Source organism: Heptranchias perlo, chromosome 17 (genome assembly GCF_035084215.1).
Source record: "Heptranchias perlo isolate sHepPer1 chromosome 17, sHepPer1.hap1, whole genome shotgun sequence".
Taxonomy (NCBI): Eukaryota; Metazoa; Chordata; class Chondrichthyes; order Hexanchiformes; family Hexanchidae; genus Heptranchias; species Heptranchias perlo.
Window position 1 is genome coordinate 54,969,590 of NC_090341.1, and position 15,170 is coordinate 54,984,759.

The 15,170-nt window shown below is 49.4% G+C and overlaps 1 protein-coding gene across 1 annotated transcript in view; it reads right to left on the reverse strand.

The window, feature by feature from the left end:
* Positions 1-15,170, reverse strand: part of LOC137334317 (testis-expressed protein 264 homolog) — a 395,775-nt gene that overhangs the window by 53,578 nt on the left and 327,027 nt on the right. Inside the window, exon 3 of the mRNA XM_067999008.1 lies at positions 12,402-12,567. Coding sequence (XP_067855109.1) covers positions 12,402-12,567 — 166 coding nt within the window. The remainder of the gene's footprint in view (positions 1-12,401; positions 12,568-15,170) is intronic.

Below are 15,170 nucleotides of genomic sequence, written 5' to 3' on the forward strand. Positions count from 1 at the left end.
GGGTAAAACTTGCAGAAGATGGGAAAACTTTAGAAGAGATTATTGATACGCTTTGGTTTAAAAATACTTTCCCTGACTTTCCTCACACTTTCTGTCGTCGCAACATCACCAGAGGCACAGCGGTAAGCCCACTATACACATGTACACGAGATTTCCCGCACTATTCCGGCGAAGTTACGGTGACACAGCAGCAGAAAGTGCGAGGAAAGTCAGGCCCTTTGAACGTTTTAATATCTCTTGCCCTCCTTAGGCATTTTATTAAACAGTTTGAACCCTAGCTCTGACAGTGCCACCTCCTTCTGAGAATCCCTACGTGGTCAGTTTTCGGTAAAATATTAAGATGCCTACGTGGCAAAGAAGCAGAATGCAAAATGGTTAGAAAGGGTTAATTAGTTAGTAACTGAGATTGGTACAGGTGGCCTGGCCTCCTGCTGGGCCATATGTTTGTGTAGTCAGCAGGTTTGCATGGTCTTAGCAATGTAGAGTCTTTGATGTGATTCAAGGACTGGTCTGAATGTCTCCATGTTTATGGCAGATCAATATAGGTAACGAGCTTAGCCAAAGTTGAAAGACATTCCAGGTTGGGAGATAAGGAACAGAAGGAACAGGGAAGAACATTCCAAGTTGGAAGGTGAGGAAGTATCCCCTTTTATGTCTAACAGCAGCATGATCAGCACATGGACGATTTATGATTGGCCGGAAATAATGTAACCTCGCATGGCAACCTGTGCCCGGCTTATGATTGGTGTTGACCCTCGTTAAGTATGTTCCAACCCTATTGATTTGTATAAAAACGTGTGGATTTCTGTATGTTTCTTGTTCTTGCTCTGCCAGCATAGAGGGACTCTATCAGGAGTCCAAATCAATGCTGCAGACTAAGAACCCTGCTATTAAAGTTGTGCTGAACTTTAAAATGTATTCGATTTCAGTTTTTACTGAACCAGACTGAGGGGAAAGAATCCGGATCGTCACTTCCATTCCACGGGCATTCGACCAGGAGACAGTTCCCTGGGTGCCAACGTTAACAATGGCACGGTCACAGAGGAGCTGCTCCTCTTTATATTATCATTTGAAATTATTTCTTTAAAAAGTATTTTTGAAATGTGTGATTATATTGTCTCCTTCTCTCTATGTCTGTGGTTCACATTGCCCCATAGTTATCTCACAGCCAGCACAGAGAGGGCTCTTTACCCAACCAGTCTGTGCTGGAGTCAAACAGAGGCCCAGGCAGTGAAATGGCCCTGTGTGAACCTGCTGTGCCACCCACTCCCACCTTACTGGGCAGGAATAGTGGGCGATGTGGACAGACCCAGGCAAGGGGAAGGAATGACTCAAAAAGAGAGACAGTGAGAGAGAGAGAGATGGTGATCGAAGGAAGGAAACAGACACTGAGACAGAAACAAAGACAGTGGGCGAGACACAGGGGTCGATTGTAACTCCCTCTGCCGGGCCTGAATGGAGCAATAGCGCCCTGAGAATTGCAGGGACACACTTACTGCCTGGTACCCCCTCACCGCCATTTTCCTGGGGCCTCTGAATGGGTGGTCCAGGTGCCCGCCTGTTTCAGGCGGTAGCCCAATTTACATATGCTAATCAGGGTCTTACGACGAACACAGGACCCTGACAAAATTTTGTGATACCAATGGCCAGAACGTATACCATGCATTCTCTGCCCATTTGTACCAGGTGTTGAATGGCTGAACCAGTGGTCCTTAAAGGTCCGCTGCAGGCCGCTCCAATTCCTGGTAAGTTTGTTCCATCTGGCCCCATAAAGATTTTGGCAACCACTGCTGGCCTGTCTGTGCCACCTCTTCAATTGCTTCCCCGCCACCCCCCTCCGCAGATAACATTTCTGGACTTTTCATCCACCCCGATCGGTGATTGCTAGTTCAGTGCTTGCAGCTCACCGGTCAAATGTAAATGGGGCCCAGCCCTCAAAATGGCTCAGGCCTCTGCTGAGGACATCTGGCTTGCAGGGGGGTCCCAATTGGGGTCAAAATCAATTCCACGATGAGAGAAGAAACAGACATAAAAAGAGACTGAATGGAGACAGAAATTGAGACAGTGAGGCATGGAGAGTGATAGCGACAGAGACAGAAACAGAGATGATGGGGGTGGATTTCCCTCGGCACGTCCCTCACTCTGCTGCCGTACCTTCGGCAGAAATGCATGCAAACAGTCTATCTGCCAAACTTCAGCCAATGTTACGTTGGTGGAGCGGGTAAAGCCTCGAGGAAATTCAGCCCAGTGAGTCAGAGGGAGACGGGGTGGGGGGGGGGAATGAAATTTGATTTGGGCGGGGACGCAAAACGGGTGGTATCGCATCTGCTGCCAGTTATACGCCTCACTTGATATTCAGTTTCATTGAAGTCAATGATACTGACTATCGGATGAATATGTAACGGGCGGCAGATTGAGATCACCCGTTTTGAATCCCTGTCCAAGTCGATTGTCAGCCCCATGGTGCCAGAGACACAGGCAGAGGGCATTGCTTCCAACAATCCATTCTCATTATATAGATGGACGTGGGCAGGAATCCCCACATTAATCACCACTATGAGGTTTCATGACCATATCCCAACACCTTCAACATGGCAGCAAAGGGGGAAGAAAAGAAACAATTCTGGCACCATGTGTACATCACAGAGGAGCCAGGGGGCCAGTAATTCTCAAAGAGATCTCGATGGCAACATTAAGTGATTTCAAATGGTCGCAGGGCAGTGGAGGACAGAAAATGAATTACACACAATAACCATGTGTGTATGGAGGAGAGAAAGCCAGCCAGAAACAGAGAAACAGGGGGAGGGGGAAGGGGGAGCTAGAACAGAGTGAGCGAAAGGGAATAGGGAGAGTGAGAGAGAAAGAGAGAATGGAGGGAGAGAGAGAGAGAGAGAAGGGAAATAGGGAGAAAGAGAGTGTGAGAGAAAATGAGAGAGAGGGGGGAGGAAGAGAAAGTGGGAGAGAGAAAGAGGGAGGGAGCGAGAGTTAGGAGAGAGAGTGAGAGAAAAAGAGAGGGGAGAGACAGAGAGGGGGAAAGAGAAAGAGAGAGGAGAGTGAAGGAGGGGAATAGGGAAAGACTGGGAGAGGGGAGAGATAGATAGGGAGGAGTGAAGGGGAGAGAGTCAGAGAGGAGGAGAGGGATGAGGAGGAAAACAGAGGGAAAGGGGAAAGTCAGAGGGAGGAACAGAAGGTAAGCAATTGGAGACCAAGTGATGATAAGAGAGGGGAGGGCTGAAAGTAAACAAGTACAGACAGAAGCCAAGACACTGAGGAGTGAAACAGAATAGATAAAGAGAACAGCAGCAAATAAAAGCAGGTGTAACTGTCTTGGAATCTGTATAGCTTCCCTGTGTAGAGACTGGTGAGGACACCAAATCACGGAAACTGTCGTTGTTTCTATGACATTTCGTGATGCACTTGTACTTTAATATATGTACAGAAAAACATGCAGAGCAATACATGAAAATACTGGGAATACAGAAAAACAGATAGATATGTGCTGGGAAAATACTGAAAAATATAGGAATGTACAGAAGGAAAAACGGCTGTTTACAGGGCAAATAGAGAAAAACATAAATGGAAACAATGCTATATACAATAAAAATGTGTTGAGCAGGTGTGGGGAGGCTTAACTAGCGCTCCTTAAAAGGGTAGTTGGGGGCTGCTCAGGAAATGGACAGAACCACGATATTTACGGGGAGGGAACGCAGGGGGCCCGGGGGGGGGGGGGGGGGGTTGTAATGGCTGCGATAGCCAGGAGACATGAGATGCAGGTTATTTTTTTTTTAATTCTCCATTTCCCACCCGGCAGCCACCTCGATTGAGAGGCTAGCTGGCTGCCGGGTGGGAAGGCCTGCAGCGAGAGAGGAGGGAGGGGGGGACAGAGAGATCATGGAGGCCCATGGGGGAGATTGTGGGACGGGGGGAGATCGTGGGGGGAGAGATCGTGGGTTGGGGGGAGATCGTTGGTCGGGGGGGGGGGGGGGAGGTCATTGGTCGGGGGGGGGGGAGGTCGTTGGTCGGGGGGGAGATCGTGGGTCGGGGGGAGGTCGTTGGTCGGGGGGGGGAGAGGTCGTTGGTCGGGGGGGAGGTCGTGGGTCGGGGGGAGATCGTGGGTCGGGGGGGAGATCGTGGGTCGGGGGGGGGAGATTGTGGGTCGGGGGGGAGATCGTGGGTCGGGGGGAGGTCGTGGGCCAGGGGGGAGGTCGTGGGTCGGGGGGAGGTCGTGGGTAGGGGGGGAGGTCGTGGGTAGGGGGGGAGGTCGTGGGTCGGGGGGGAGGTCGTTGGTCGGGGGAGGGGAGATCGCGGGTCGGGGGGAGGTCGTGGGCCAGGGGGGAGGTCGTGGGTCGGGGGGGAGATCGTGGGTCGGGGGGTAGGTCGTGGGTCGGGGGGAGGTCGTTGGTCGGGGGTGAGGTCGTTGGTTGGGGGGGAGGTCGTGGGTCGGGGGGGAGGTCGTGGGTCGGGGGGGGAGATTGTGGGTCGGGGGAGATCGTGCGTCAAGGGGGGGGGGAGATCGTGGGTCGGGGGGAGGTCGTTGGTCGGGGGGGGAGGTCGTTGGTCGGGGGAGGGAGATCGTGGGTCGGGGGGGAGGTCGTGGGTCGGGGGGAGAGATCGTGGGTCGGGGACGGGGAGACCGTGGGTCGGGGGGGAGATCGTGGGTCGGGGGGGGAGACCGTGGGTCGGGGGGGAGATCGTGGGTCGGGGAGGGGGAGGTCGTGGGTCGGGGGGGAGGTCGTTGGTCGGGGGAGGGGAGATCGCGGGTCGGGGGGAGGTCGTGGGCCAGGGGGGAGGTCGTGGGTCGGGGGGGAGATCGTGGGTCGGGGGGTAGGTCGTGGGTCGGGGGGAGGTCGTTGGTTGGGGGGGAGGTCGTGGGTCGGGGGGGAGGTCGTGGGTCGGGGGGGGGAGATTGTGGGTCGGGGGAGATCGTGCGTCAAGGGGGGGGGAGATCGTGGGTCGGGGGGAGGTCGTTGGTCGGGGGGGGAGGTCGTTGGTCGGGGGAGGGAGATCGTGGGTCGGGGGGGAGGTCGTGGGTCGGGGGGAGGTCATGGGTCAGGGGGGAGATCGTGGGTCGGGGGGGGGAGATCGTGGGTCGGGGGGGAGATCGTGGGTCGGGGGGAGGTCGTGGGTCGGGGCGGAGGTCGTTGGTCGGGGGTGAGGTCGTTGGTTGGGGGGGAGGTCGTGGGTCGGGGGGGTGGAGATCGTGGGGAGGTCGTGGGTCGGGGGCGGAGGTCATTGGTCGGGGGGGAGGTCGTTGGTCGGAGGGGGGAGGTCGTTGGTCGGCGGGGGAGGTCGTTGGTCGGGGGGGAGGTCGTGGGTCGGGGGGGAGGTCGTTGGTCGGGGGGGGGAGGTCGTTGGTCGGGGGGGGGAGGTCATTGGTCGGGGGGGAGGTCGTGGGTCGGGGGAGAGATCGTGGGTCGGGGACGGGGAGACCGTGGGTCGGGGGGGAGATCGTGGGTCGGGGGGGAGATCGTGGGTCGGGGGGGAGACCGTGGGTCGGGGGGGAGATCGTGGGTCGGGGAGGGGGAGATCGTGGGTCGGGGAGGGGGGGAGGGAGATCGTGGGTCGGGGGGGAGATCAGATTAGTCGCCCACGCCCCCAACCCACCTCCTTAAAAAACGGAAGTTGGAAGCGGGTTAGGGACGGGCTTCCGATTTTTAAAATTTTAACTTCTCTCCATATTTTTTGGGAGAATTTATGTGAGACCAGGAGGAGCACGATGCTCCACAAAAATACTATGGGCTCGATTTTTGCACCCGCGATCGGGTGCGTTCGTGGTGGGGGGGCTGCGAAAATCGGGGATTCCCGGGGCGGGTCGGGAGCCCGGCTCCAACCCGCCCACTCCGGGTTCCCCACTGACGCGCTGACATGCCGCGCAGCCCCCGCGTGTGGGACTCCCACCGGCAATTAAAGCCAGTGGGATGCCACTTAAAGTAATTGAACGGGTACTTCAGGTTGTTTACAGACCTGATTGACCTGATATTTTAGCAGGGATGGGATTTTGCAACTGACTGAGACTGTTTCACACAGTGGGGGAAACACTCCGAGTTCAAATGGACGTGTTGCAGCCGTCAGCCTGTGGCAGCTGCAAAGGTCCATTTGACAGGTGGGGGGGGAGACCCTCAGTCATTGCAGGAGGCCACTCTGTCACTTGGGACAAAGTTTGGCCTCCACCACCCTCCTCCTAACAATCAAATTCACCAACTTGCACACTTACCCCGGGGTCCAGACACATGTACCCACCTTGCGGACCCCCTCAGATGTACATCTTCCGGATGGGGGTCGCCGTAGCTGCAGCCATGACCTCCTCGGAGGGCGAACAGCATCACCAGCCTCGCCGGCCACGCCATCTACCTCTGACACGTGGAGCTCCACAACACAGTGCTGTGACACATCCACCTGCACAGCAGGAGGGAGGGCAACCGCAGAGAGAGATGCATCGCAGAGGGCACTACCCTCGCCACAGGGTCCACAGACCGAGGCTTAGCTTCCTGGACCTCTCTAAGCAGCAGTGCACAAGGAGGCTCAGAGTCACTCGACATGTAGTCGTGGACATCTGCAGCCTCCTTCATGCCGAGCTGCTCCCGGTTGGCCCGAGCACCATCTTCTTACCTGTCGCTGTCAAAGTCACCACTGCCCTCAACAACTTCTCCTCCGCATCCTTCCAGGGTGCCACCGGGGACATCGCCAACGTCTCTCTGTCGTCTGCACAAAAGAGCCCTGCAAATATACCTACATCCACTCTGCAGTGACACAATGGGTGGCATCAGTTGTGGGTCTTCATAGTGATCCTCAGGAAAGGGCATTATTGCACAAACCAGACAAGATTCGCAAAGACGTGGCAGTAATGGTGCCAATATAATATGTAATGTGAGTTGATCAGAAATTAAATATAAGTAAAAACCATGACAAACCCTCAAACACCCTTGTGCATCCCCTTCATGCTCACGACACGTTTGCCTTACGCTGCCTACTGCACATATGTGATGCATGCCCTGTGGCTGCAGCACAGGTAGTGGCAGGTTGAGTGAGGCTGACTGTGAAAGAGATGCATGAGAGGGTGAGTATGAGATAGAGCCATGAGATTGTATGAGGATTGGGTTGAGTGGTAGTGGCGGGATGAGTACTGGCGAGGTGAGTAAGTGCAGGTAAGATGGAGGATGAGCTTTGAGTGGGTATGAGGGGTGATGTGACAGAGTAGTGTTGGCAGTGCAGAAGGAGATGTGGGGTGGGGGCGGTGATGTGGCAGACGGAGTGTAGGGGAAAGACTACGTGTTCTCACTTTGGCTGACCTACTGAGGTCATTGCAGCGCCTCCTGCACTGTATGCAGGTGGGCGATATGTTGGTGGTGCAGGTGACCTCCTCTGCCACCTCGAGCCAGGCCTTCTTGGTGGCAGAGGCAGGCCGCTTCCTCCCGCCGCCGGGGGAATATCTCTGTCCTCCCCCTCCTCCTCACCCCATCTAATGATACCTTGAGTGAGGCATCATTAACCCTGGGCTGCTCCATGCTGTAATTGTTCCTGTTTCTTGCAGCATCAGTCAGTGGAGGACGGCCCCTTTAAATAGAGCTCCTCCAGCTGACAGACCTTACTGCGCATGCGCAGCCCGCCCACCGCGCAGCTCAGCAGCAGGGAACCCAGAACAACAGGTAAGTGGATCCAATCAGCCTGCGACTGCGCGCGGAGCAGACTGATTTCACCGGGCGCATTACCCACGCGCCCAATCTACCCCCCGCCCCGAACCCACTGCCATGGTAATATCGGGCCCTATGGGTCACTGCCGGCCCTCCCCGCACCCCCTCCAGGATTGCACCCCCCCACCTCACGCCCCGGTCCTCACCTGCTGGCCCTCACCCACCCACTCTGGGATCGGTTCCCCCCCCTCCCACCTTCCACCTTCGAGACCTGACCTGCCGGCTGGCTCAGTATGGGAGTCGACCGATTTCCTACCATCCCACAACCGGCCAGCTGCAGTGAGGCTCCCCTTTGCTCACTGGCGGCATTTACATGGGTCCCGAACCCAATATCAGTTGGCTTTGGGTGAGGGGTGCGGATGCTCTGCTGACTTTCCGCCTGTTTCGGGCTCCAGTCATTTTCATTTCCGTGGGCAAGACTTTCAATCTCCTGCCGTAAATGCGCCAAAACCCCTGATGGAAACGGCGCAAAAGCCTGAAGTTTCTGCTGCTGTTCCGCCGAAGTTAAGTTGAGAGTTCGGGGAAGTGAGAAAAGTTAATGTCCCACAGTCTTTCTCCTAGATCAGAATATCATTACAGGGTCCCAGATGGAGGAGAGTCTGAAATTACTGGAGGTTCAGCATCTTGTCCAAACTCTGGTCAGCAGGTCTCTATCAAAACACCTTCTGCAACCCAAGAACTCGATTTTGTATATGCGCCCAATGAAGATTGTAAAAGGAGAAAGTTAAAAAGTTGAAATGTTATTGCATTCATTCCCAAATGTGCCTGAGTACATAGAGATTATTAAGAAGAGACTGGGAGGATTCTCTACCCCTCATTTAGTGCTGATGATTAATTATGCTGTAATCAGCTCAATGGAAGCTGTTTAATAAATCCAGCCTAAAATGAAAGCACAAAATTCCCAGTTCTCTCTGTCATGTCACCTTCATCGCTCTTTGATAATTTCCTGTTTAGCTTCAGCCATGGCTCAGTGGTAGCAATCTCACCTCTGAGTCAGAAGGTTGTTGGTTCACTGCTGTTGGAGACGCCATCTTTGGGATGAGATGTTAAACGTTTCAGGTGGACTCAGAGAGTGGTTAGAATGTGGAACTTGCCACCGCATGGAGCAGTTCAGGCGAATAGCATGGAAGCATTTAAGGGGAAGCTGAATAAGTACATGAGGAAGAAAGGAATAGAAGGATATGTTGATAGGGTTAAATGAAGTAAGATGGGAGGAGGCTCGTGTGGAGCATAAAAACCGGTATAGACCTGTTGAGCCGAATGGCCTGTATCTGTGCTGTAAATTCTATGTAAAAGATCCCACGGCACTAATCTAAGAAGAGCAGGTGAGTTCTCCTGGTATTATCTGGTCATTATGTCACTGCCGTATGTGGGACCTTACTGTGCCCAAATTGGCTGCCGTGCTTGCCTCCATTACAACAGTGGCTACGCTTCAAAAGTACTTCATTGGCTCTGAAGTGCTTTAGGAAGTCCGAAGGTCGTGAAAGGTGCTTTCGAAATTTAAACTCATTCCAGACATTTTGTTTAAATGTGTTTCCCTGTTTTCTATGTCATAAATTTTTCTTTTCTTTCTGTCCGAATCTGCTTTATAATTTTCAGCTTTGTCGTTTCATAGAATCATAGAAAGTCACGGCACAGAAGGAGGCCGTTCGGCCCATCATGTCCATGCTAGCTGGAAAAGAGCTATCCAGCTTGATCCCACTTTCGAGCACTTGGTCCGTAGCCTTGTAGGTTACGGCACTTCAAGTGCACATCCAAGTACTTTTTAAGTGAGTTGAGGGTCTCTGACTCTACCACCCTTTCAGGCAGTGAGTTCCAGACCCCCACCACCCTCTGGGTGAAAACATTTCTCCTCAGCTCCCCTCTAATCCTTCTACCAATTACTTTAAATCTATGCCCCCTGGTCACTGACCCCTCTGCTAAGGGAAATAGGTCCTCCCTATCCACTCTATCTAGTCCCGTCATAATTTTATACACCTCAATTAAATCTCCCTTCAGCCTCCTTTGTTCCAAAGAAAACAACCCCAGCCTATCCAATCTTTTCTCATAGCTAAAATTCTCCAGCCCTGGCAACATCCTCGGAAATCTCCTCCGTACCCTCTCTAGTGCAATCACATCTATCCTGTAATGTGGTGACCAGAACTGTACTCAGTACTCAAGCTGTGGCCTAACTAGTGTTTTATACAGTTCTAGCATAACCTCCCTGCTCTTATATTCTACGCCTCGGCTAATAAAGGAAAGTATCCCTTATGCCTTTTTAACCACCTTATCTACCTGTCCTGCTACCTTCAGGGATCTGTGGACATGCACTCCAAGGTCCCTCACTTCCTCTACGCCACTCATTTATTGTGTACTCCCTTGTCTTGTTTGCCCTCCCCAAATGCATTAGCTCACACTTCTCTAGATTGAATTCCATTTTGTGACATGCAACTCGACATGTTAATGAAGCATTATATTGTTACAACAACTAGTATTTATATAGTGCCTTTAAGGTAGTAAAAGGTGCTTCACAGGAATGATTATCAAACAAAATTTGACAACAAGCCACATAGAGATATTAAGACAGGTGACCAAAAGCTTGGTCAAAGAGGTAAGTTTTAAGGAGCATCTTAAAGGAGGAGAGAATGGTAGAGAGGTGGAGTTACAGTATGATTCGTAGCTTGAACATTACCTTGTTATGATGTGACATATAGCTGATGCATCACCTCGTTACATTGTGATATGTAACTGGTATGTCATCTCATTACATTGTGACATGTAACAGGTGCACCATCTCATTACAGTGTGATATGTAACTGGGGCACCATCTCAGTACAGTGTGACACATAACTGGTACATCATCTCATTACAATGTGATATGTAACTGGTGCATCATCTTGTTACAGTGTGATATGTAACTGGTGCTTGTCTTGTTATAGTGTGATATGTAACTGGTACATCACCTTGTTATAGTGTGATATGTAACTGGTGCTTGTCTTATTACAGTGTGATATGTAACTGGTGCCTCTTCTTACAGTGTGATAGGTAGTTGTAACATCACCTCGTTTCATACCCATCAAATATGGGTATGAAACACATGGACACAAGACTGGAGCATAACCTTGGCACAACATGACATGAGGCTGCATCATCACCTCATGCATAGTGACATGTGATCAGAATAACAGTCTGCTACAGGTGACTTGTTGGCTGCTGTCACCTCCCCCCTCCCCTCACCCTTCAAACAAGACAGGGTAATTGCAAGTGCCATGGAGGCAGAGCATCTGCCTATCACAGTGTGTGAGTAGCAAGCAGGTCACCGCAGACTGACATATAATCAAAGTATTATTTTGTGTCTAAGACGCTGTCAATTAATTTGAGGTCTTTAACTACCAAATGCCTCAGTTTCATTATGAGTACGCTGCTCAGTTCATCCAATAATCCAAACTTTTGCTACACAGGTTGATATAGCAGTATAACTACCTGAGAGGAATGGTCAACAATATCTTTTTTGTTCCTGTGCCCATGTTCACAATTCCCCAATTTTCTACTCTCCTTTCCTGAAGCAGCTGTCTAGAAACATAAGGTTTTTCTGATTACAGGTCTACAGGCACAGATTGCCCTCTGGTAACTCATTCTAATGGCTAGTCTTCATGTGTAGATCTAGGCGCCGAGTATACACAGGTTATTCTAACACAGAGGCATCACAGCCAGACCCCGATCCTATCCTTAACCATGCACTTTTCAGTGGGTGGCACTGTGAACATTAATTAGGAACAGGAACCATGGCTGATTTGCCCCCTCCATAGCCCAGGGTTGTTCAGGCCAACTGTAGGACCCCAAATGCTGCCCCGGCTGTGATCAGCTGAGTCAACATGACCAGGAATGGAACCTGGGACTTTGTTAATCCATTCACAAACTGAAGTATCAGGGGGAGCACTGATTAGTTAACATTTATCATCCAATCTTTCAATGACGAGCATGATTATTGTCACAGGTGAACAGGTTGTACTCTGCAAACAATTGGACAACTCTAGCTGCCATGTTAGTCCTTAATAGCTTTGTGTCTAAAGGTTCCCTCCCACCAGCAATATTTGAAATTTTTATGGCAGTATATAATTGGTTAGTATATTAGGATCTCAAAATCTAGTCCTGTAGTAGAACGGCAGGCATACACGATCCACTTTGCACTGCCCACACTCCCACTGTCAAGAACAAAGAGTTACTCTTTGTTATATATCTGTGAAGTCTGTATGTCCATCTAGAAATACTATCTGTTATTTACCTTGCATGTCCATATGTCCATCTAGAGATACTATCTGTTATTTACCTTGCATGTCCATATGTCCAGCTAGAGATACTATCTGTTATTTACCTGCCATGTCTGTATGTCCATCTAGAGATACTATCTGTTATTAACCAGCCATGTCTGTATGTCCATCTAGAGATACTATCTGTTATTAACCAGCCATGTCCATATGTCCATCTAGAGATACTATCTGTTATTTACCTGCCATGTCCATATGTCCAGCTAGAGATACTATTTGTTATTTACCTGCCATGTCCATATGTCCATCTAGAGATACTGTTATTTACCTGCCATGTCTGTATATCCATCTAGAGATACTATCTGTTATTAACCGGCCATGTCCATATGTCCATCTAGAGATACTATCTATTATTTACCTGCCATGTCCATATGTCCATCTAGAGATACTATCTATTATTTACCTGACATGTCTGTACGTGCATCATCTGCCTCTTCCTCTTTCTGTTTCTTGTCAGCCTCTTTTAGTTCAGGTACATAGAAGTCACTCTGCCGCGCCAGGGGGCATATGTAGTAGATCAGGTCTCTACGATAGATCTCCAGGCATGGGTGGGCACACAGCTTCCGCTCCTAAAGAAAAGAAAGAGTTGAGAAAAAATAGAAACACACTAAACTAACGTCAGAGTCGAAGTCTTTACGGGTAGCTACACACTAATGGTACTTGGGCACTGGCTGACAGGAGGTGAGACATTAGTGAGTGCTTGGTTAAAGTACCTGGTGTCACAGTACATAAGGTAGCACAGTGAGACGATGATCCACCTACAAAAGGAACTTGCTGGGCAGAGCTCTGAAAGACACTTTTACAATGGAGTTACTTTGGAAGCTCCAATCCCATAGGAGCACTCACGCTAAGCTTTGGCCGAACTGCTGATGATGATAATGAAGAATAGTTAAAGGACTGTTGCAAGACACTGTGTCACACTGTGTACAGAAGAATGCACTCATTGAGTCTGATGCTATATTTCCATTCAAATATGGGTTGAAAGAAGACAAAAATAAACAGATTTTTTTCAGATCAGCCTATTTCTGTTATTGAACAATGCTCCGATTACAGGGGTACTTGTCCTTTAAATACATCAACTACATACTACAGCTAATCTGCCAGGGAATGTCAGCAGGAGACAAACACAGGATAGGAAACCTCAGACTAAGATAAATCTGGGATTGCAAACACTGGTAATTTTACACTGAGATAAACATGGTATTGCATACACTGGGAATGTTATACTGAGATATACCTGGGATTGCACGCACTGGGAATGTTATACTGAGATATACCTGGGATTGCATGCACTGGGAATGTTATACAGAGATATACCTGGGATTGCATGCACTGGGAATGTTATACTGAGATATACCTGGGATTGCATGCACTGGGAATGTTATACTGAGATATACCCGGGATTGCATGCACTGGGAATGTTATACTCATAAAAATCTGGGATTGCATACACTGAGAATGTTATACTGAGATATACCTGGGATTGCATGCACTGGGAATGCTATACAGAGATATACTCGGGATTGCATGCACTGGGAATGTTATACTCATAGAAATCTGGGATTACATACACTGAGAATGTTATACTGAGATATACCTGGGATTGCATGCACTGGGAATGCGATACTCATAGAAATCTGTGATTGCATGCACTGGGAATGTTATACTCATAGAAACCTGGGATTCCACATACAGGATAGGTCAGACTAAGATAAAACTGGCTTTGCACACACTGGTAATGATATACTGAGATAAACCTGAGATTCCATATAGCAGAAATGTTAGACTAAGATAAACCTGGGATTGCAGATATTGGGCATGTTATACTGAGAGGCACCTGGGATTCCATATACCAGAAACCTCAGACTAACATAATCCTGTGATTGCATGCATTGGGAATGTTATATTGAAATAAACGTGGGATTGCACCCACTAGAATGTTATCCTGAGATAAACCTGGGATTATGTAGAATTACATAGAGCATACAGCACAGAAATTGGCCATTCAGCCCAATTGGTCTATGCCAGCGTCTATGTTCCACACGAGCCTCCTCCCACCCCTCTTCAACTAACCCTATTAGCATAATCATCTATTCCTTTTTCCCTCATGTGTTTATCTAGCTTCCCCTTAAATGCATCGATGCTATTCGCCTCAACTGCTCCTTGATGTTCCACATTCTGACCACTCTTTGGGTAAAGCAGTTTTTCCTGAATTAACTATTGGATTTATTAGTGATTATCTTATATTTATGACCCCTAGTTTTGGTCTCCCCCATAAGTGGAAACATCTCTACATCTACCCTATCAAACCCCTTCAGAATTTTAAAGACCTCTATCAATTCACCCCTCAGCCTTCTCTTTTCTATAGAAAAGAGCTCCAGCCTGTTCAGCCTTTCCTGATAAGGTTTATCCCCTCAGTTCTGATATCATTCTTGTGAATCTTTTTTGCACCTTCTCCAGTGCCTTTATATCCTTTTATAATATGGAGACCATAACTGTGCACAGTACTCCAAGGTTCTATACAAGTTTAACATAAATTCTGATTTTCAATTCTATCCCTCTAGAAATGAACCCCAGTGCTTGGTTTGCCTTTTTTATGGCTTATTAATCTACGTCGCTACTTTTAGTGATTTGTGTATCTGTACCCCCAGATCCCTCTCCTCTTCTACCCCATTTAGACTCTTATTATCCAAGCAGTAGGTGGCCTCCTTAATCTTCCTACCAAAATGCACCATCTCACACTTATCTATATTGAAATTAATTTGCCAATTACACACGCATTCTGCAAGTTTATTAATGTCCTCTTGCACTTTGACTCATTCTTCCTTTGTATTAACTACACTCCCCAATTTGGTGCTGTCCGCAAATTTTGAAATTGTATTTCCGATTCCTGAGTCCAAATCGTTAATGTAAATTGTGAACAACAGTGGTCCCAGCACCGATCCCTGTGGGACACCACTTCCCACCTTTCGCCAGTCTGAGTAGTTACGCTTAACCCCGACTCTCTTTTCTGTTTTGTAGCCAACTTGTTATCCATTCTGCTACATGTCCCATGACTCCACATGCTCTGACCTTAGTCATGAGTCTACAATGCGGTACCTTATCGAAGGCCTTATACAGGAAATGTTACACTGAGGTAAACCAGGGATTCCATATACAGGAAATGTCAGAC